The following is a 22,682-nucleotide window of genomic DNA, read 5'->3' on the forward strand; positions in this document are numbered from 1 at the left end:
CCCATAAATTAATCTTCAAGACCCACTTACAATGACAGCATCTTTCCATATGAGGAAACTCTAGTTATTAACTTCTCAGTGTCACGCCATTTCAAGAGATGCTTAGATATGACAGGTAAGAGGGGCTGATTGTAATTAAGGCTCTCAAGTCAATAACATCACATTATACAAAGCCATTAAAATGAAATTAGTTTAACGAAGTAGATATAAGCCTATGTGGTACGTAGCAACTAAGTTGGAGATAATGCAATGTGTGAGTCAGCTCTCTAAGAGCAGGCAAGCATTCTTGACCTCTTTTCATTTGGATGGCAACGGGAAAGGGAGGTAGCAAGAAAATGCAAAATAAAACAGACTAAAAACACTTCACCCACAAGAAGCCTTGTGGAAATTTTATTATATAGAGTGTAAAATGCAACTGTCAGTCAAATAAAAAGAACATTTTGTTTTAAACACCATGCTCAACATTATTTAATTGCATTTTTTTATAGTTAGACATTTCAAGCATTATAGGGAAATAAAGAGAAAGAGAAAAAAACCCAGAACAGTAAATTCAGTACATTTCAAAACGGAATGTCCCTCAGGTCAATTAAAAATGCAAGAAAAAATAGTTTCAGTTCCGTTTTTTTTCCTTTAAAAATACAGTTATCTGTACAAGAAAACACTATGGTAAACATAAGAAATCATATTATCCCTTTTATTAAATCAAAATTATTTATTAGATACTGTGGTTAATACTAGAATCATTTATTTTTCTAAGTAATTTGACAAATATTAGATATGAAAATATTTTAAAGAAAAGTGAGAAAAGGAAAAAAACACCTTGGAATTAAAAAATAGTTACTACCTTTTAATATGGTTTAATGTTCCACAGTGTTTGTTAAAGTTACTAGTAGCTGATTTATTTTTAATATTAAAAATAACAGTATTTATATTTCTGAGAGCATAGAGGAAGGTTTTTTAAAATTTTTTAAAATAAGCTTGGAGGTCTTAGATACACAAATGCAACCCAAAATGGACATGTGAAAAAAAGTATTGCTAAAAAAAAATTAACATTTTTTATATTACCCCTTTAGACTCTAGAAATTATACAAACCCTACAAAATGCCCCCCTCCCCATACCTGTCTGACAGCAAAACAGTTAAATGTCTCAATACAGAATTCACATAATTAATTACAATACATATTGTAGTTGTTTTTTAAAAAATGCAATAAAATCAGACAGCCAAGATAAAAGAAATTAGAAGTAAAACATTTAATTATGTATTTTTACATATTTAAGAAATATTTAAATACTGTTTAAAAATTTTTTTTTTTTTAGGATTTGTTACATACCACCTAAGACGTCCAAGCCTCTTTCTGTTGCAACAGAAAAGTTCAAAAAGGAAAAAAGAGAAACACACCAAAAAACAAAACAAAAAAACAAAACAAAACAAAAAAAAAAAAGCCCCAAACAAACAAAAAAAAATTCCCATGTTTGAAATGTCACTACTCTGGGGTACATTTTGGGTGCCTGGAATTTGCAGACGTTGCTCCAAAAAGAATCCCAAAGTTTACAAATTTGGAAGTAACAATAAAACAAAACAACCCCCCCAAAAAAACAAAATCAAGATTACCAGCATTTTCATGAAGTTTAGTATATTACTAATTTTTCCTGATTCTTAGAAAAGTTCAGTATAGATTATTCTACAACTAGTGTTTCACAAAAACGAACAAAAAAAATCTTCATCAAAAGGCTGCAAATCTAGAAACCTCTGTTACAAAAAGGTTTTCTTTCACAATGATTTCAAGGAAAAAAAAAAACTGCCATAAGGACATTGTTCTACTGCTCCTGCAGAGGCAAAAGAAGAAAGAAGAAAAGTTATTCTTTAGTAGATTTTTTAAAAGTATGTACTTCTGAAACATTTCTCCCAAGGGCGGGTGATAGGTCATACTTTCCCTCCCTCTGGCACTATATCAGGAATCCAAACAGACAACAGAGCCAATGTACAAGGAAATACCTCCTCCCTCCTCTATGGGACCGATGTCACAGGGTATGGCAAGAGAAAAACCTTGCTTGGGAGAGATGTTCCCGAGTTCTTCTTTTAAATGGAGAAATGGAATGGGGTGAGAGAGAAGCGCAAGCTTCCCATTTGGAAAGCTCAGCCACATTTCTGCTGAGACCTCTAGACAGCAGCTGAGGATATCATCCCCATAGGGCCCACTGAGGTAACCATCATTTGAGTTCCTGTGGGCACCATGTTTTGTAGTGCTAACAAAAGGAACGAGAAAACCTGTAGTTTTCTTTAGTTGTCTGATAATTGGCTTCAATACCTAGACACACGTCAAAATGGCTAATTATTAAACTTTAGAATGCTGATTTCCTGTCCATGAGATTAGAGGGGCTGGCAATGTACAAGGCTGAGAAAATCTGGCTTCGTGACCCTCAGTCCTGCCTCCCAGGGAGCAGCCAACACAGAGCCCTCTTTTTCATGACTTGGGAGGTGCCTCAGGGGGCTGGAAAAAAAGACAGGGCTAGATAATCATTGTTGTTAGACAACTTTAAGAAGGTGCCAACTGATAGCAATTGTAAGAGAAATTGTCAATGCGTCAGAAAACATCATGGAGTGGCAGCTTGCTCAGAATGGTAATATAGTCCAACTCTTTACATTTTTCATGTGGGAGGTGGATCAGAAAGCTTGTGTTTTATAAAACTGATAAACTGATGGCAATTTATTAGGCCATATGGAGGAGTTGTCCCACTAGGCTATAGAATTAACTCCAGCTATCTTTGGTCCAAAAGATTCTTCATATAGAAAGATCAACAAAGCTGGAGTTCTGAACATAAATGGCTACTAGGATTTCTCCCTGGCTACTGTAAGCATCCCAGCTAAATTTGCTTTATTTGCTTGTGTCCAAATAAGTTTTATAAAGACCCAAGTATCAGACAGCTATGTTTTGGGATGGGAGAACAATAGGGGATGATAGACACAGTGGCTGGCTAAGAGGTCAGAGTTTCACTGAGGTGGTATGCCAATGTTCCACTCTCTTATCAAGCTATTCTAAGATGGGGGAATAAGGGACAGGATAGAGGTAGAGTATACTCTGTTGTGTTCAGGGAAATACAGACCTGGCTGTGGGCCTGAGCTTGCCCTAATGTTTGCCCATAGTAAGCAGCTTGCTGTCTGTAATACTCCGCCCAGGCCATTGTGTAGTCCGGTGGGGAACTTGCCTGAGAAGCTGCATTGGTGGCATGGCCTGATTGACAAAGAAGGAAAGACATTATCTGAAGAGCACCTATACCATTGCATTCAAGGACAATCCATATTCACTGTAAAACAGTGTTTGAACTTAACTGTGTATTTCCCTTCCTAGAGTGTTGCTGGTCATCAGGAAATATTGCTCATATTGCCGGATATTTCAGTTTTGAAGAACTGGATGTTATAATGGCCTGAGTGGAGCTGGCAACACTTAAATATTCTTCTTTGTAGGAAATCTCTAAATCTTAAAGTTTTTACCCATCATCACCAACCTAAATTTCCATAACTAGTGATGTGAATCAGGGTTTCACACTAAATGAGATCTTAGTTCAATTAAAGAGAATATTGAATTCAATCTAATTCAAGCATTTAAGCAAATATGCCAATTTAGCTTTTGTTTGAATTGATTTGCTAGGTGTTTGTGATCCAGTTATATGGATTAAGTTGAAAGACTTTGGGGCTCTAAGGCAACCACCAATTTTAAGAATCTAGGTAATACTTTCTTCTTTATCCTATCTGTCCCCTAGCCTACTGCTGCTCACTGAGACTCAGCAGTATGAAAATCAGCACAGGAAAGGGATAATGTGGGGCATTTTTCTACCAGCTGAGATGCAACCTGGCTGGTTACAACTCTGCTTTGGTAAAGGGGCAAGAAGAAAAATGGGGAAACAAAGTCAAGTGTTGATATGAAACTCCTGAGGAAAAAGGGTCAGGAAAAAGAAGATGCTCTGCCCACAATAAATTGAAGTGTGCTCAGGAGGGACAAGAAAGCACTTTGTCATTGGTCCTCTGCCTTTGAAGAAAGCCACTCACTCTGTTTTTTGTAATAGTCTTCCCATGCCTTGCTGTAACCAGGCTGGCTGTTCTGCTGCTGGCTCTGCTGGCCTGTTTGAAGAGGACAAAAACAATCAGGCCAGTGAGGAAAGGAGGTTTTTTTCCCCTCCTGCCCAGCTATTGCCCTGAACCTCTTGGTATAATTTTTACCCACACCAACAAGCCTGTGGGGCACACACCACACAATAATGTTTTAGGTGCTTTAGTTTTAGGGGAGAAAAAAAGAGGCAAGAGACCTAGCTGGAAGAGGATGGAGGACAGGACAAAAGAGGAAGAGAACAAGACAGGAACCTCCGACCAAGAAACAATGAATTTTGGCCCATGGGTATGTGGGGAAGGGGTACAAAGGGGGTTCTTCCAGGTTACATGGAGCATTGTAGTTGATTTGGGGTTGGTGGGAGGGGGGAAGCAAAATAACATCCTCTTAAACCTGAGTGCCCTGAAGGGCTCCTGTCTTTTTACCTAACCTTTCTCTTATATTTGAAGACAAAAGGGAATGTACAGCTAGACAACCAGACTTGGAAATATTCAAAGAAACCGAGCACTGAAAATTAAAGAGAATCTAAGAAAGCAAGCCCAAACCAAATCCTAACCTTGCTTCCCCTTGCTCCCAACACAACAAACAGAAAAGGGTGGAAACAGCCTGGAAAGCTTATAATTCTAGCTGGAAGCCACTACATGTATCAGGTTCCTATTCTATTCCAAAGTTCTTTTCAGAGAGAAGAACTGGAAAAGTAGGGAGAAGGAAAGATGGGCAAAGGAGAAAGAAAACTAATTCTAACTCTACACACACATTCTAATTCTTTAAACAGTAATTCTAACTCTTTACCCAAAGACATACACTAATTCTAACTCTACACAGCGATACACTAATTCCAACTCTTTATACACACAAACACAATAATTCTAATTTTACACAGACATATACTAATTCTAACTCTAGACACACATACTAATTCTAACTCTTTACACACACAAATACACTAATTCTAACTCTTTACACACACAAACACTAATTCTAATTCTACAGACACATACTAGTTCTAACTCTTTACACACATTAATTAGAATTCTTTATACTCCCCCCACCCCTATGAGCTATAGTACAACATAAGCTGCAAAGACTTTTGAATCAGTAAAGATGGGGTGGGGGTGGGGAGGATACATTGCAAGTGTGAAGTGGGTGGAGGAAACAGGGCAAAAGCATCCTGTCCAGGGGCATGAAAGAGGGTTAAAAGACTTGACCAAAGCCATAAGTCAAGACCTTTCTTTCTGTGGAGGTCAGGACTGGCCTGAGTGTCCACCTGCTAATGCCAACAAAGAAAAGGACCTCTTTCAATGCCTTTTTCTTTTATTAGAATTACAATCCAAAGTAGGCTCAAAGGATGCAGCACTAAACACATTTCATAGCAAAATGTTTTACCCACTAGTTATTTCAGGTTGAAGATGGGTATGAAGAAGGAAGAGTGGTTACAATCAGATGCACTCAGGGTTAGGGTTAAGGAAGGGGTTAGGAAGAGGTCTTCCCTTTCCACCCCCATCACTTCCAGGAAGGACCAACAGGGAGGGGGTGGCAACGAAGAACAGGAGGTAATTTTCTGATAGGTATTTCATGCTGGCAGTGTAATGATAGATTCTCTGCAAATGGCCTTTAAGGGGCCTGAGGAAGTTGGATGGTAGACAGAAATACACTACTGGATAGGAGAGAGAGTAAGATTTCCTTTAAAAGAATATCTGCGATATAGAAATAAGATTTTTCAGACATAGGTATTTATGCAGTTAAGTAGTCCTCCCGCTTCTTGTCAAATTCCCCGTGGCTTGACTGGCTACTACCCTGACCTTCAGCCACTGAGCAGTGCAGTGAAGTCTGCTTTAACACTACACTTACTGACGGCCATCACAAAGCTCTTCCCTACAGTTTTTATTTTTCTCATCCATGGGGTAGGGGAAATCAGGGCTGAATAATAATCAGCCCAAACACTCTACTCTTCTGGATGTAGTGTGGAACATTTGCTTCTACTACAGCACAGAATGGGGAAAGGTCAGCTAGGTTCTTGGCTGCTAACTAACTCCAAGATTGCTCTTTGCTAGTTAAGCTATATCTCCATTCAGAAAAATATCCAACTAACTTAGTGGCATATTAGGAAAGATCTCCCATCATCACAGACACATGAAATGCAGTGACATCTGGGTGAGCAACGAACCAACCAAAATAACAGAATTATAACCTTAAAAATGGAAAGGGCCTTAGAGAGCTACGAAACTCAGAGCAGGAAAGTGACCTGGCCCCTATCACAAGACTAATGAGTGGAGAATCAGAACTAGAACTCGGGACTCTTGACTTCTAGTCCTGTGATCTGATATCTAGTGAAGTATTTATTTAAATATTTGTGAACTAGGGAACCCAGACTTTCTGAACTTACAACCAGAATTCTCCTTCAAAGCCAATAAATGGAGAAGCAGGGCTGCTTTATTCCCAATGTGCCAGAGTCCACATCTTTTGGCATGAGAATACCTGATATAACAGACCAGTATGCAATCATGCAATCTGCAGACAGTCAAAATGAATGCTTCCCAAACAAAAACATGTTATGATTTCTAATATGTCAAAGAAATCTGGGTTTTACCAAGGATGATAAAATGGTGAAAGTCCCTGAGAAGAGCTGAAAAAGGGCAGCAATACATTCCAAACATTAATAAAACAAAGCTGGTTTCTAGCTTGGGGACTCATTTGACTGGCCTGAGAACACGGGGAATTCAAATCTAAAAGGTCATAGTTTTCAGACACTAAAAAAGAATTTTCAAAGGGCCTCCTGAGCTAGAACAAATTAAGGCAGCAATAAGGGGAATATAAACTGGGAGGGTTGGGCAGACTTTCTCAGAGTTCTACAACTCGCTTTCTCAGAAAGCAGATATATTTTCCTGGAATTTAAGATGAACTATCTGCTGAATGGTTACCATTCCCCGTCTCTCTGCCACTATTCTCTGTCCCCAAAAGTATTACCATATTTCCAACACAGGATGAGCAGATGACTCACTGATACTGAGATAAAATAGGTATAGAAGTAAGGGAGATTGTTGTCTAGATCAAAGAGAAAGGCTGCATGAAGGACTCAAGAAGACTAGCCACAAAGAGTTAGTGATGTTGGGGAGTTGTGTGTTTCTTTAGTCTTTTAAGCATGAGATCTGGCTAAATAGCAACAGTGTAACAGTAATTTGGTCCAAAGTAAACTCTTAAGTCTTGTGAAATGGGATATTTATGACCTATTCATGAAGGACAAGTGTCTGGTAACTGTTAAAGAGAATGAAAGAAAGCCAATAAACCTGGAAACTATAGAAGGCAGAAAAGAAGAGGTTTCAGTTCAATTCTCACCCCCTAGAACAACAAGAGAGATGCTGCTGCTTCTCTTCTAAATTTTCTTCACAACCCCTAGCATATCACTTGTCTGCAGACTTCAATCAACCACAAGGATGGGCCACAGGCTCTTGTGTGACCTGAGGGAGGGAGCAATTGGGGCCTGACTGTTCCAGCTCCCTCCCCGTTTCCCACTTCTTGAAGTCAACCAAATGAACACATCTTGGAAAAAGCAAAGGCACGGATGGTGAAGTTTTCTTCAGAAAGAATTTAATCAGAATAGTTGGGCTCAATGCAGCCAGCCTGTTGCAATACACCCATGAGGAATGCAGAAGACCTGAACTGTTTTTCCAGACCAATCACCTGTGGTAGGCTATATTTACAAGTAGTTTGTCTTTTTTAGGAAGACTTCACTACCTTTTAGACTTAAGAGGGCCCTAGGAATTCACTGATTTATTTATCTATCTTGAATCATGTGGGAAAATGTGTATCTTTTTTCATTGTGCTAGTCTAAAGTGTCACTTACTTGGGACTTGCTGTGCAGGCGCCTGCCACGTCTGGTAGGTGCTACCCCAGCCCTGGGTCATAAATGCCTGAGGACCACTGTGGATTATAAAACATTCATTCTTTCTGGTCCATCATGCAAAAGTTTCACTTTCCATGCCCACCTCCCTTCATGTTTACTCTCATTCAATATTCCCTTTCAATGCTTCCCACCCACTTATGAAAGTCTAAAGGCTAAACTTGTACCATCCTTTGTAAGACGAGCTTGTCTTATTGTTTGCTGACTATAGGAAAACTAGAATTAAATAACTGGTTTTACCTACCTCACAGGGTTGCTGTGAGGGTTACCGTTCACTTTAGCAGCAATGTTTGGAAAGCATCCTGAGCTCCTCGGAGGAAAGGTGCTATATGGACATAAAATAAATTAAAAAACAAACTAAAGGTAAAGGTTTTTGAACACTGGTCCAGAAGTCCTTTCAAAGGACTTAAGTTATAGGCAGTGGCAGAGGTAGGAGTTAGTCTATTAATTGTTAATGTTAGAAAAGAGGACTCCCAAACTAGTCTGGAAAAGTCCTGACATCAATCACCAGGAAGGGCTAAGGCCAAGATTAGACAAGGGGGTGGTGGTCCAATTTAAGACATCATTCTATTATAAGATCCTTCCCAAATTTTAAAGCTTTCCATTGAGAGTCTCCAAAAGAGAAACCATGGGTAGGAAGAATTCCTGAGAGAAAATTCTCTGCAAAGACACAGACAAAAGACTCACTTTTGATGAGGTGTAGCAGGTGCTTGGTTGAAAGGATTCTGACCAAAGCCTCCAGGAGCGCCCATATTGGTACCCTGTCACAGACACAATGACAATTCTAACTTCTTCTTCATTGATTATCTAAATTCTGCCCAAACCCTCCCATTCCAATTAGCTTTAAAAGTTTTTAAAAGTAAATTAACAAAAACACTTCATAATCCTAAATCTATTCTTTCTTCCCCACAGAAAATTTTATTTGCAGAATGGTTTCACACCCTCAGGTGAACAATACCACAGAACAGGAAATAATGGTACCAGTATGTCTATGGATGATAAAACCACAGTAAACCTAGCTTATCACCCTGTGTATATGGACCAACCTGCTTGACTCTCCCGTCAATTAAGGCTGGCCCAAGTCTCTTTCTGCAATTCTATGTCCCCTTTGAGGTGAGCAGTGGCAAATCTTTCCTCCATCAACACTCCCTTTGTTTATCTGCTTTGAGGTGCCTGAAACTAAAGCCAGAGTCAATGAAAACCATCTGCATGTCTGGCTACCAGTACAATGCCAACAAGAGGCGAGGCGGGCAGTGCTGGGTGCAAAGCATTAGCCCCATCTAGCCTGGAAAACAGGCATAGATTTGGGGTGGTGAAGATCTGGAGCATCTAAAATGCTTCACTCACTGGTCCCATGACCATTATCAACCTCTGTGCCTCAGACTTCACCCTCAATAAAATGGGGATAGCCCGTCTGCCCCAACCAAGCTCACCAAAACAGTGTGAGGAACTGCTGAATGGCACAGGAAGCACAAATCTTGGGTAAGTAGGGGGAGGTACCAGACAGCCAATAGAATCCTACTAATAGCCTAATGGTGGGAAAAAGGGTCTTGTACGTACACCGACTTTCTCATCTATGAGATGTCTGGCAAGTTCAATCTGCTGTGGTACTCCTCGGATGGTGAATATCCGTACGCTGGGGTCAGTATTAGGTGGTGGATTCCGCTGGAGTTCTACATGGGCTCCTGACTGCTGGTTTATGCTTTTGATGTTCTCACCCCCTGTAGGTAGAAAAAAAGAACATAAGAGAGAATAAATGAGGTGTGATTCTGGTATCTGCTAACAAGTTTTGCATTCTTTACTTTAGCACCAGCAGGAAAAGTATTTTCTATGCACCAGGACATACACAGAGTAAACAGAAATGTTTTAAGTGGTTTTAAGGAACAATACTGCTCCTAGGAGGCAGTTGTTTTTAAAATATGTTGTTGGAGTGTGAGCCCTTGCTGATAATAGGTTGATTACATGGAACATGCTAAGATCACTAATACTGGGTAAAATCAGCATGACAGTGACCATCAGAATACCTCCTTATTGACAATGAATTGTTGACCAACCAGAATGCATGTCTCTCATACATATGATATAAAATGAAGATCTGCTATTTGAAATGGGAAAAGTTCCCCACCAAATTCCAACAACTAGTACAACTGCACTGCTTACTGTGGGTAGTCAATAAATATTTTTGGATTTTGTTTGCTCTCTAACACACCACTCTTGCCCAAATCCCAGGTCCAAGAAAAGTGCTGTGTATTTAGTCAGTAACTCTGTCCCTCTTATAAGTTACAATCTCCTTTCTCAGTATAAGAATGACTTTCTGATGGCTCCTCCATTGTACAATGGGGGCCTTCAACCAAAACACACAGGCCACCCCAGCCGTTCTCCCCTCCCTGCACAGGTCAAATGGCCAGGCAAAGAACCGAACAATTCTTGGCTCCCAGTAAGGCCTTTAATATACCATCTTGTCACTTCTAAAGTCTCTGTATCCATAGGGGATGGATCTAGACAGGGAGCCATACCATGACAGTGTACATAAGAACACTGGGTGGAGCAGGGCTAATGAAAATTTAGTTGGACTTTTTGAAAAACCTGTGAGAGTCTCAGTCTCTTAATGAAATTTGCTTAACAAAAGCTCCAGCCAGCATTACAATGGTTCAATTCTTCTTTTGAAATTTCACAGAACTTACAGATCAGCTCCACTCAACTGGAGAGGGGAAAAAAAAAAGGGGTAGGGGGAAAGAATAGAGGGAAAACTTACAGCACCAGTCTTGTAAATCTAGGGGGGGAAAATAACCACTGAAACACTTTTATAGGGTAGTAACTGTCCCTAATCTATTGATATTTAAACTTTTTTTTTCATTTTAAGTCCTTTCCATACCCTACCTCTTTCTCATATAAAGAAAAAAATGGGGACAGGGGCTACATTTGTTCATCTGTAACACACTCATGACCTTTTTAACATTCCAACCTTTGCTTTCCTCTTCACCCTAGTCCCCTCCCTCCCCCAAATTCAGGGAGGGAAAGTCACTTAAGAATAACTCCTCAAGCAATTAGGTTTTCAAAGATGTTGGGGGGGGGGGGAGGGAGGGAAGGAGAGAGAGAGAGAAAACAACATATATGTTGCATCCTCTGGTTAAGACAACTTGAAAACAAAGAAATCCCCCAACAGATAACAAGAAAACACCTATAGTCTCGTATGTTGCAGATAAGGTGACATACTATTTTATAAATTGGTTGGTTTAAAGTTTCAATTAACATTTGCTTATTATGTTGTATAGAGTTGTTTTAAATAAAATAAAATAAATTTATCAAATATACCTCAAAGTTTGGAATGTTCTCAGGCTTTTCTTTAAGCATTGCTAGAAGCGTGTATAATTTCCATTCTCCCACTTCCTCCCCACACGTGACAATTTTAAGGTGACAACCTCACAATTTAAAAATGTCCTTTTAATTTTGTTTGCTTATAGGGTAAAGTATAACCCCATTCTCTGGTACTGTAAATACCACAATTCATTCAAGAGTCATTCAGAAAAGAAAGATTCATGGAATTTTCTTTTCATTGATCCCACAAAATGGGACAACAGCTTCATTTGGCTTTTGGTTTTCAGGTCAAAACAAGGCAGAATACAAGGTCATCTTTCAGGCAAAGCTTTGGTTCTGAAGTCTAAGTCCCCAAACCTCTGCCAGTACCATTTTCCTCTTGAGTCAAGGTAATTTGATCTCTAGGTTTAAGCAAAAAAACAGTACACATTTGCTGCTCAAAGCCCTGCAGACTTCAGTCAGCTAATATCTCCTCCACTTTTCAGAAAACAGTAGTATTTGCAATCTAGCCCTAGGGATCCTTTGCTTAGGCTTTGGGAGCATGCTAATAAGGCAAGGCAGTCAACGCTATGTTGCGCGGGGCCGGAAGGAGTTAATTTAAGTTCATCTTCCTTCAAAATGAGGTCACCGGCTTGGCACATGGTGGCTGTCTATAGACTGATTCAACAGCCTGCTCCATTGTTCCACCTGATGGGGGGCAGAAACGACCCACCAGTGGCCCCCCAGCTGGACGTGAAATCGTAAAGCAATTAATCAAACCTGCTAAAAGGCTGGGCTGACAAGAGCCGGGCTGGCCACATTATCTGTCAATATTGCTGTGTTTATCATGGAAATCCAGCTAGGGGCCCAAAGAGGCTGCAGTTTGTTTTCAAGCACCAACTCATGGGAGGGAGTGCCTGACATTTGTATGGGTGCTCTTCTTCAACCACATCCCAAACATACTTTAAGAAGCATAAGACACCATACCTAGCCAAATTCACAGAGGAAAAAAAAAAAAACGAGGAGAGGAAGATTAATGAGACAAATCTTTCCATGTATTCACTTTAGCTCATCCAGTGGATTCAGGATGATTTGCAAAGAGGACAAAGAACTTGGTGGTAATTCCAAAGTATCACTCTTTGGCTAACTATGAGAACTCAAATGATGAAGACACAGAAGCTTTATTGATAAAGGGGGTAATCAAATATCATCATTTATAGCTCCTCTTTAGAAGTGAAAGAAATTATATCAAGATCAATAATAATTTATAATTTATGGATATCAACAAGATTTGGTCTTAACATCCAACTGGCAGGAAGGGGAGATATCAAACTTGTTACTGTTAGTGAAGCATAATTATTGATATGGAATACAATGTTAGACATACAAAAGAAATGAAACAGATAAAAGTTCCTACTTTCTAAAAGCTTATAGCCTGAGACAGATAACACTGACCAATTATAACACAAATGTTAAACATAAAGTAGTCATTTTGTACATGCAAAGAATAGCTAAATGTTAGAGGAATTATTTAGAAAGGGTTTGGGAGTAATTTACCATCCCTTTCTCCTGGTGCTATAGCACCATGTTCCTGGTAAAAGATATGGCTTGTGACACAGCTCCCCTCTCCCATCCTTATTTCTCTTTTCCCAGGAATTAAAGAAAATTCATTAATACTGCTCTTAGGAAGGTAACATTACAATGAATAACAAATTAAAGATAAAATTTAGGTTATTTCTTTTCATACAAAAGCTTTTAATATTCAATTCATAAGAGTAGATGAGTAATTCATAAGAAGTCAACTTCAAAGTTTGGTCCCCCAGAAATTGAGAAGAATGAATTCTATCTTTAAACACTAATTTAGGATGGATGATAAAATAATTAAATCAGGAGGAAGACGAAAGATGAGGTCTCCATCGACATAAATTTTCTATTTATGAAATCTGACCTTCTATGTTGCTTTTTTGCTACTAATGGAGCAATGATGGAGGCTCACCAAAAGATCAAAGAACCTTGGGAGCACTTGCTCATGTCAAGGAACAATATTCTTTGGATTTGTATTTAGATTCCAGTTGCTTGTCTCTTCACTGTCTATATACAGGTTAAAAAGTTTGAGAACACCAACCAAGAACTATATGTCATATATTTCCCACAACACATACTAAAGGATGAAGATAATGAGACCGCCAATTATTTACACTGATTTTAGTTAATGTTCCCTAAAAATATTTGAAGCAAGCCCATTCACTTTCATTTTCTTCTATGGGGTATCTGCTGCTCATTTTAAGTGCTGGAAAAAAAGCTAGTTTCATATGTTGTATCATTAAAGCCAAAATATAATATTCAGTTAGGACAATGATGGCGAATCTTTTAGAGATGGAGTGTGGAGTGTGGGTCCCTCCCCAACACTCCCCCCCCTCCCCCATGCTAGGTTTGCCCTGCTCCAGCCTTACCCTTCACAGGGGAGGGAGAAAGTGCTCCCATTGGGCTGCTGGCCAGAGGAGCAAGTGATATGAAAAAATGTCATCAGGTATGGTAGGGAGGGGGAAGGGAGCAGTTCTGACTGAGTCCTTCTGCCTTTCTAATAAAAAAAACTTTGGTTGTGTATTTGGAGGGGGACAGGGTGAGGGAGAGTGGCTGAGTGCCCATAGAGCGCTCTCTGCATGCCATCTTTGGCACCCATGCCATAAGTTTGCGATCACTGAGTTAGGGCAAGCAAAGCAATATAAGACAAAATGCATGGGCCTGAATCAGGAATCTTGGGTTCTAATTAGTGCTTGGCCTCAGTTTCCTCAGGGGGGCCTGGATTCTTCCCTCTCTAACATTCAACTGCCCAACAACTGAGACTGCCATAGCACTTTAAAGTTTGCAGAGTGCTTTATCAATGTGGTCTCCTTTGACACATCCAACAATCTTGTGAGGAAGATACTGTAGGGTTTACCACTGCCATTTTATAGGTAAGGAGACAGGATCTGGAAGCTTAGTGTCTTGGTGCCCATAGTTAGAGAATTGCCAAGGGCAGAATCTGACCCCAGGGCTTCCTAATTCCAGGTCTCATGCTCTTGAGAAGCTGTGAAAGACCAGGAAAAGGTCTTCATCTGAGAAAAAAAATCCTATCTAAGGATTCAAATGATTTGAAAGGAAGTTCAGGACCATTTTCTTAACAATTCAAACTGGCTCAATATACCCTGAACTTTAAGTGGTACAGTGGAATGGAGACATTCCACGGATGCTGGGCCTGGCTGCCAATGACCTGAGTGACCTTCAGCAAGGCCCTCTAGGCCTTGGTCTTCTCACAAAATGTGGGTTCCTTGAGGGCAGGGCCTGTTGCCTATTGGTCTTTGTATCCCAGGGTCTAGCATATGGTAGGGTGCTTAATAATAGATGCTTGCTGACTAATCGGTAAAATGAGGAGGCTGGATTAGATATTTTAACTCACTTTTGTTAATTAAGCAAACTCAGGCTCTAGAGGTATGAGTGTGAAGTGATATGAAAAAGGAGGTAGAAATCCAGCAGAGGTTTCTTACCTTTGCCTATAACAAGGCCACATTTATCTGCAGGGACTGTGTAGGTTACCTCCTGCAGTCCCCCAGGTGCCCCAACACTCCAATCACTGCGGCCACGACCTCTTCCTCTGGGTACAGAGAGGCTTCCAAAACCATCTCGTTCCTGGGAGGAAAGCAAGGTTTTAGTGACTCCTCTTACCACAACTATTACCACCACTAATTTTTAGTCTCCTCTGCTAAAAATGAGGTTAAATGACAGGTTGTAATCGATGCCATGCATCTAGGCTTAGAGTAGCAGGGCATTTCCCCATATTTCTGACTATTAAGTATTCTCTAAAAATAGAATTAATGCAAATTCCTATCATAGGGGGAACAGAGCAGATAAATGCATATAGTTATGTAAACACTATATCTAAATAAAATATGTTATTTGGACAAAATCAAAAAGTTAAAAGCTCAACTAGCTTGTTCCTATGTTTTAATTGCTAGACCCAATCTGTTGGAACTGTGAGCCTGATTTTATCCAACCCTGAGGTTTCTTTCCTGTGGCTAACACATGCTGTGATTATCAGAAGTCAGACATTAGACGCTAAAGAGCTATCGGCATTTGAAAGTGAAGCCTGAGTGACAGTTTATGGTTTCTAACCCTCCCCCAACTAGGTTGGCATACAGACAATGCTCTATGATTCAGAAGACCTTACAATCTAACAAGCAGAAAGAATCAAAGGATTATTTTTTTTCTTTTTACTGCAATGCTACTCCCAAGGGCCAGCACAAAGATGTGTTAAACAGTGACCACTGAAGGCAAGTTCTGAAAGGGACAAGAGCCTTCCCCTTTACCCAAAGTCTGATGCTGAAGAGAAGACTTCTCTGCAACACAGTTTCACACTGTTCAGTGATCACAGAACAGTGCGCAAAGGCAGGCGTCTACAGAAGAAGATTTCTTTTAACATTCAGAGTGCATAAATCCTATTCCAATCACTGTCTACTATGTCAAACACTTTGGTCCTGCAGCATTTCAAAATGGTGACATTAAAAAACAAATGCAGCCAGGCTGCAGATCTCTCCTCTCCTTCACGGGAGGGAGCTGCATGCCCTGCTTTGCCAGATCAATTCAGAACAGAAAAGAAATGGTCACTGCTGGCAAAGCCTTCTTATATTTGTGAGAGTAAGCTGAATATTTATCTAGAAACCACACCCTCCAATTCAGGTAAGTTGATTTTGTGAGAAAGTTACAGATGAAAAACAGGCAGTCTGATATTAGGGAGTAATTTTTAAAAAGCTACTTTGAGAGTGACTAATGGCAACAAAAAAAAGAGAAGCTTCTTGAAGGTAATCTTTTTATTCTTCCCTGACTCCCTAATCTTACTCTTCACAAAAGATTTTTCAAACCTTTTTTCTCTTCAAGCTTCTAACATCTTTTCCTCCCAGCTCCTCTCAGTTGAGGACCTCACCTCTTAATTTTACTGAGAAAAAATGTGAGCTGTCTTCTCTTCATTTCAAAACCCTTTCTTGACATCACTTACTACTCTCTTCTTCTTTTGCTTCAAGGCTCTGATAATGAAGGCGGCCTTTCTCCTTTTGAAGACCAGGACCTTTGCATGTGATCAATTCCATTTCATCTTTTCTTCTTTAGCAGTTTACAAGTTTAACTTAATTCTCTCCCCGCTATTCTCCAATTTTCCCCTATCTTCTGGTTCTTAGCCTGTTGTCTTCAGCAGGTATGATTTGAGTCAACATACCCATCCCTAAAAAAATCTTCACAGGCCCAACCACTCTGCCCCCAAACACTATGATCTCATATCTCCCCATTTCCTTTCTCAGTCAAGTTTCTTAAAAAAAAGTTCAGTTGATAATTGTTTCCTCTCACTTACTTCTCATTCCTTTGCAATCTGGCTTGCAATCTAACTCATCTGAAACTGCTCTTTCCAAAGTTACCATGCTACATGCTAATGGCCAAATCTGAAGTCCTTTTCTCAATCTTCGTCCTCAATCTACCAGCTACATATGATGCTGTTGGCCATGTTTTCCATTTCTGCACTCTCTACTGTGGGCTTTTATAACATCACCCGCCTCCCTTGGATCCTTTCTCTAAACAGCTGCTCCTTTTGTTTCTCTCTGCTCTTTGATTAACATTATATTGATTAATAAAAAACTATAAGAGTTTACCCCAAGCCTCTATACTAGGCCTCTTACTTTTCTCTCTTGGCTTCATGTCCATAATTCCCAGGTCTATATATGCAGTTTCGTCCCTAAATCTGAGCTGCGATTTTGTATCACCAATTGCCTATTGGACATTTCAAATAGGATATTCTGGAGACATTTCACTCAACATACTCAAAAGAGAACTTATTATTTTCCCCTCTAAACTCTTCTCACTTCTAAAACCCTTGTCTTCTGTTGAAGGCACTACTATTCTTCCAGTCTCTCAGGTTTGTAACTTTGCCATTATCTCTGGCTCTTCGTTTTCTCTGATCCCACATATCAAGTTAGTTACTAAATCTTGCTGTTTCTATTTTTACAATATATGTTGTATCTGATCCTTTCCCTCTACTCAGATCACTTTAATTCAGGTCTTCGCTAACCTTTGCCTTGATTACTGCAATGGTTCCCTAATTTGTCTCTTTGTTTCATTCCATCTTCCATACTGCTGACAAAAATAATTTTCTTTTAAGGGTAGAATTTACCATGTTGATTGACCCCTACTCAAGTTAAGTCCAGTTCCTCTTGCCTCCCAGTGATGGGCAAACTTTTTGAAGAGGGGGCCAAAGGAAAGGAAATGCTCATCTGTCAGTCTGTTTCTAAGGCAACTCTTTTGAAGTTTCATTGTATTGTATCCTACTCATTGTATTTGTCAGATTAGGAATAATGCCGTCAGATAGAACATTTCAGGGGCTGCATCTGGCTCTTAGGCAGGCGGTAGTTTGCCCATCACTGCTCTAGATTCAAATATAGATTCTTCAGCCTAGCTTTTCAAGCCCTTTACAAACTGGACCCAACCTATATTCCCCACCCTCATTATATATTACCTCTTATCTCATACTCTGATTATGAGACTAAATTGGCCTCTTTCTTCCTCGCACATGACATTCCATTTTTTTGCCTTTACTCTCTCCTTACCTCTAACTCAAAAAATCCCTTTCTTTCTTCAAACACCATATTCCACACCAACTCTTTCCTGATTCCTTCAATTGTTAGTCTCCCCTCTCTCAAATCACTCCATATTTATTTTTATTTATTCTCTATGTAATTATTCTGCATACACTTACAGATGTCTTTGTTGTCTTTCCCATTAAAATGCAAGCTCTTTGCAAGTAGGGATTATTTTATTCATTTCACTTGTAGCCCCAGGGACCTTAATAAAGACTATTATACAATTATATTAACAAATGTTCATTAAGTTCCTGTGCCAGGTCCTGGGGATATAAGTACAAAGAATAAAAAATCCCAACCAGCAAATATATATAGCACATAAATTTAAAGTGAATAAATACAAATACATATACAAAGTAACTAAATACAAAATAGTTGGGAAGGATGACACTAGGAGTTGGGGGTATATGGAAAGATTTCATAAAGAAAACAGTACTTGATTTATATAGTGAAAGAAGGAAGTAGATATCTAGGCAGCACAGTGGATAGAGCCCCAGGTCTGGAACTGAGAGGACCTGGGTGTGAATCTGGCCTCAGTTATGTAACAGCTCTATGACCCCGGGCAAATCACTTAACTCTCATTGCCTAGCACTCACTGCTCTTTTGCCTTAGTATCAATACTTAGTATTGATTAAAAAAAAAAAATGGAATAAGCAGCTATATAGAGTCTGTATTTTATATCAGGGCAACATGAAACCCTTGGAGATGACTACTAAACAGGAATCCCTTGAGCAATACTATATGGAACATAGTCTTGTTATATAGAAATGAGTTAAATCTTTAGTCTTTGGTTAAAGGGAGAGGATAAAAAGTGAATGAGGTGATATGGGGAGGAATGAATGGGGATGGCTGAATATAGGGAAGGAAAGAATGAGGTTGTATATTGGATGGTGAGGGAATAGGTGGGGTATTCAGGAGAGGCAGCTTAAAATAGACTAGAGGCTGAGGTTAGAGACAGAGGACACTGGGGGAGTAGGTTGAACCCTTTAAGGCAGGAAAGACATCCCTATGGACACAAAGGAGTTGGGCCAGTCAGAAGTGTTTAAATCTGCCTCGAGGGCTTTCTCTTGTCAGTTTGTAAAGTCCTTGAGGGAGGAGTGGAAAGGCTCCTCCCTGCCAGTGAAACTGATGGCAGCAGGAGGAAGTCTCAAGTAAGGACTTCCTGCCAAGATGGATGCCCGAAGTTCCCTTAAGAAATAAAAGAAATGATTCCTTCCCTCTTCAACCCCTGCTTAAATGATTCACCAGAGGGTCTGGGTAGGTAACAAAGGGGATTTTATTGATATTAGGATTGATCAGAAAGGAGAGAGGGGTTTAGGGTTTTGTATTAGCCGCCAGGGAGAAACTGAAGCTGGGAGGAGGGTCAGGAGAGGGTTAGACTGAGAGAGAGCCTGCTCTCCCAGTCAGAAGATTTGGCTGCCTTAAAATAAAGTATATACTAGATCAATAAAATAAGGGATAGGTTGATTCAAAGATGTCCTACTTGCTTACAGAAAACTAAAGCCCACAAGGTCTAATCACCAAAACCCAAACCACCCTTCCTCCCAGAGCTCAAAGGGAAAATCAGGTAAGATAATAGGGGTATAATATGGAGAAGGTCAGGGAAAGGTCCAGAGAAAGCAGCTAGGTTCAAATTGCCAGAGACAACAAGTACAGGCCAAAGCAAAGCCAAGAGCCAAAAGCAGAGCCTCAGTTGGACCTTCCGCTTTCTTCAAGCCTCAGGTTCCAACTGACTTTCTCTGAAGGTTCCAAGGCTTAACTGCTAGGGGTGTTTACAGTACTCTTGCCAGAGCGAAAGCCTCTGTTGCAGCCTTGAATTACAGTCTACAAGAGCAAAAGAGACCTCAGAAGTCATCTTATCCAATGCCTTCATTTAAAAAAAAAAAATGGAAACTGAGGCCCAGAGAAAAGTGACTTGCTTGAGGTGACAAGGCAAATCAGTGGCATAGTCAGGACTACAACCAAAGCTTCCTGACTTGTATCTCATGCTTTCATTATTATGATCATAGATATATATATAGCTGACAGGTTTTGAAGCCATTAAGTCAAGCTCTCTCATTTTATAACTGAGGAAACGGAACCATAAAAAATATCATACTACCTTTCCAACATTAAAACTGATTAGTTGATATGGACTCACAGATTCAGTCTAACATAGCATATAAATGTACATTATTGAGGGCAGCTGGATAGCTCAGTGGATTGAGAGTCAGGCCTAGACACGGGAGATCCTAGGTTCAAATCTGGCCTCAAACACTTCCCAGCTGTGTGACCTGGGCAAGTCATTTGACCTCCATTGCCTACCCTTACCACTTGGAGCCAATTTGGCTCCAAGACAGAAGGTAAGGGTTAAAAAAACCTAACAAACAAACAAACAAACAAATGTACATTATTCACACAAGCTGCCCCACAGGCCTAGAATGAACTCCTACTTTATTTCCCTTTAATACTCAACTCCAGTGCCATGTCCTCTATGAGGTCTGAGCTGATCCACCCCAGTTTTAATGCTATTTCCTACTTCAAATGATCTTGTATGTAACTTATCTCAGTGTAATGTAAGTGCCTCTGATTCTGTTTCTATATTCTTGGCAACTTTCACAAATGTCTCCAACATACTGGGCCCTTTAATAAATATTTGTTATTATGTATCAATAACTCACATTTGTAGAGTACTTTTGAGATTTATAAAATCTCAAATGATCTTATTGATCTTTTGATCTTTCCCTGCCCGCTCAATGATATTCTATGTTCAAAATTATAATCCTTGAGAGTTGGAAAGGTCCTGAAGAACCTTCTGAATCAAAGATTATATTTAGTATTGTTTTAGTATTAAGTTTATTAGGTTTTAATTACTTAGAAATTGATATTCCATACATGGTATAATTGATTTCTCAACCATTCTAGATAACCAAGAGTCGATGATATAAAGAAAAAATATTTTTCTGCATGATAATGGGAAAAAAGGGGGCTACAGAAAAAAGACCTGAATTACAAATAAATTAATTTCTTACAATGCAGTACTTTTTTCTCTCCCATCCTCCACTAGTGATAAATGGTTGGATATAGGTTATATTAGTAATGCATTACTTTTAAATGAAACCTCTAAAATTTAATGATAGAAATGGTGTTCACCAATAGAAATGGTGATTATTTTTTACTTATGTGGTTAAAATAGTTGAACCCACCTGTGCTGTAAGAATAAGGTCACTGATGACATGTGCTGCATGTTGACACCTTTCTGGAAGTCCCATGACCTGTGCAACTCTTTCAGGACTAATTCCATCATCTGTGGAACAAGAAGTGGGAGACTAAATTAAAAAACACCAACCCAAGGAGGTAAAAAGTTGACCTGATATGCAAACATTTATACTAAAATCACCAGAAATGGAAGTCAACTAGTTTAAATGTTATTATTTTTATTTTTTCCCCCTTGGCATTTTTAGTTGTCTGATTCTTTGTGATCCCATTTGGAGTTTTCTTGGCAAAGATTTTGGAATGGTATGCCATTTTTTTTCTCCAGCTCATATGACAAATGAAGAAACTGAGGCAAACAGGGTTAAGTGACTTGCCCAGTGTCACATAGCTCATATAGTATCTGAGGCCAGATTTGAACTCGGGAAGATGAGTCTTCCTGACTCTAGGCCTAGCACTCTATTCACTACGCCACCTAGCTGTCATTTAACTTCTCCTTTTAAAATATATTCTCACTGAGAGTAAGGATTGCTAGAGTCCTAGCACCCAATTTTTTTTTTTTTTTTTTTTTTTACCCTTGTACTTCGGTGTATTATCTCATAGGTGGAAGATTGGTAAGGGTGGGCAATGGGGGTCAAGTGACTTGCCCAGGGTCACACAGCTGGGAAGTGGCTGAGGCCGGGTTTGAACCTAGGACCTCCTGTCTCTAGGCCTGACTCTCACTCCACTGAGCTACCCAGCTGCCCTCCCCACAAGTTTTTTAAAAATACTTAATCCATAGATTGGATCTGTAGAGAGGCAAAGCCTGGGGCATTTCTGTAACACTTTTTTTAGATGTGTAACATTCAAGTATAAACAAGTCCTTACATAAAGACAAAAAAAATTCCTAACCAATATTTTACATGAGAACAACTTTAAATTGGTCACAGAATAAAGTGAAATACAAAAAAGAAAAAACAGAACATAAACAAAATAGAAAAATAGAAAAATTTAACTATGAATTTGTACACCACAAAAAGTGTAAAATAAAACATGTCAGTCAGTCAAAGGATAAGATACACAGAGGGAAAGAATATATTCTTTTTGCCAGATTTCTGGCAACCAGAAATAAACAAATACAATTTTTGAATGATATAACTAACCTGGTTTAAACTGAATCCTTACACCAGCATCATTCTGAATTTTTTTGATCATTTCCCCATTTCTTCCTATTACTATACCAACGGCAAACCTAGGCACAGACACCTTAAAGAAGGAACAGAAACAAAATCTCAACAAAACTAGAAGAAAAACTTAAGAACGAACTGCAGATGCAGAAGCCATGAAATATGCTTGGGGATGATTTGACTGCTACATTACCATTTTACAATACAAAGATGATTCTACTCATCACATTAATGAAAGTCTTCTAAATTTCCACATATAAAAATAGGTACTTTGGAACACGAACACTTCCTCAAAAAAGTGTTGGGCCTGCCTAGTTTTCCTGCTACACCTCAGAAATTAGGGAAGGATGTTTATGCACA

General features: G+C 39.3%; 1 protein-coding gene across 1 annotated transcript in view; it reads right to left on the reverse strand.

Moving 5' to 3' along the window:
• Positions 1-761: 761 nt before the first annotated feature.
• Positions 762-22,682, reverse strand: part of FUBP3 (far upstream element binding protein 3) — a 73,486-nt gene continuing 51,565 nt past the window's right edge. Inside the window, exons 10-19 of the mRNA XM_044663979.1 lie at positions 22,299-22,401; positions 21,150-21,250; positions 14,833-14,974; positions 9,569-9,729; positions 8,696-8,769; positions 8,253-8,333; positions 7,952-8,028; positions 4,050-4,121; positions 3,107-3,234; positions 762-1,828 (exon numbers count right to left, since the gene is read on the reverse strand). Coding sequence (XP_044519914.1) covers positions 1,820-1,828; positions 3,107-3,234; positions 4,050-4,121; positions 7,952-8,028; positions 8,253-8,333; positions 8,696-8,769; positions 9,569-9,729; positions 14,833-14,974; positions 21,150-21,250; positions 22,299-22,401 — 948 coding nt within the window. The 3' untranslated portion in view covers positions 762-1,819. The remainder of the gene's footprint in view (positions 1,829-3,106; positions 3,235-4,049; positions 4,122-7,951; positions 8,029-8,252; positions 8,334-8,695; positions 8,770-9,568; positions 9,730-14,832; positions 14,975-21,149; positions 21,251-22,298; positions 22,402-22,682) is intronic.

Source organism: Gracilinanus agilis, chromosome 2, assembly GCF_016433145.1.
Source record: "Gracilinanus agilis isolate LMUSP501 chromosome 2, AgileGrace, whole genome shotgun sequence".
NCBI classification, from domain to species: domain Eukaryota; kingdom Metazoa; phylum Chordata; class Mammalia; order Didelphimorphia; family Didelphidae; genus Gracilinanus; species Gracilinanus agilis.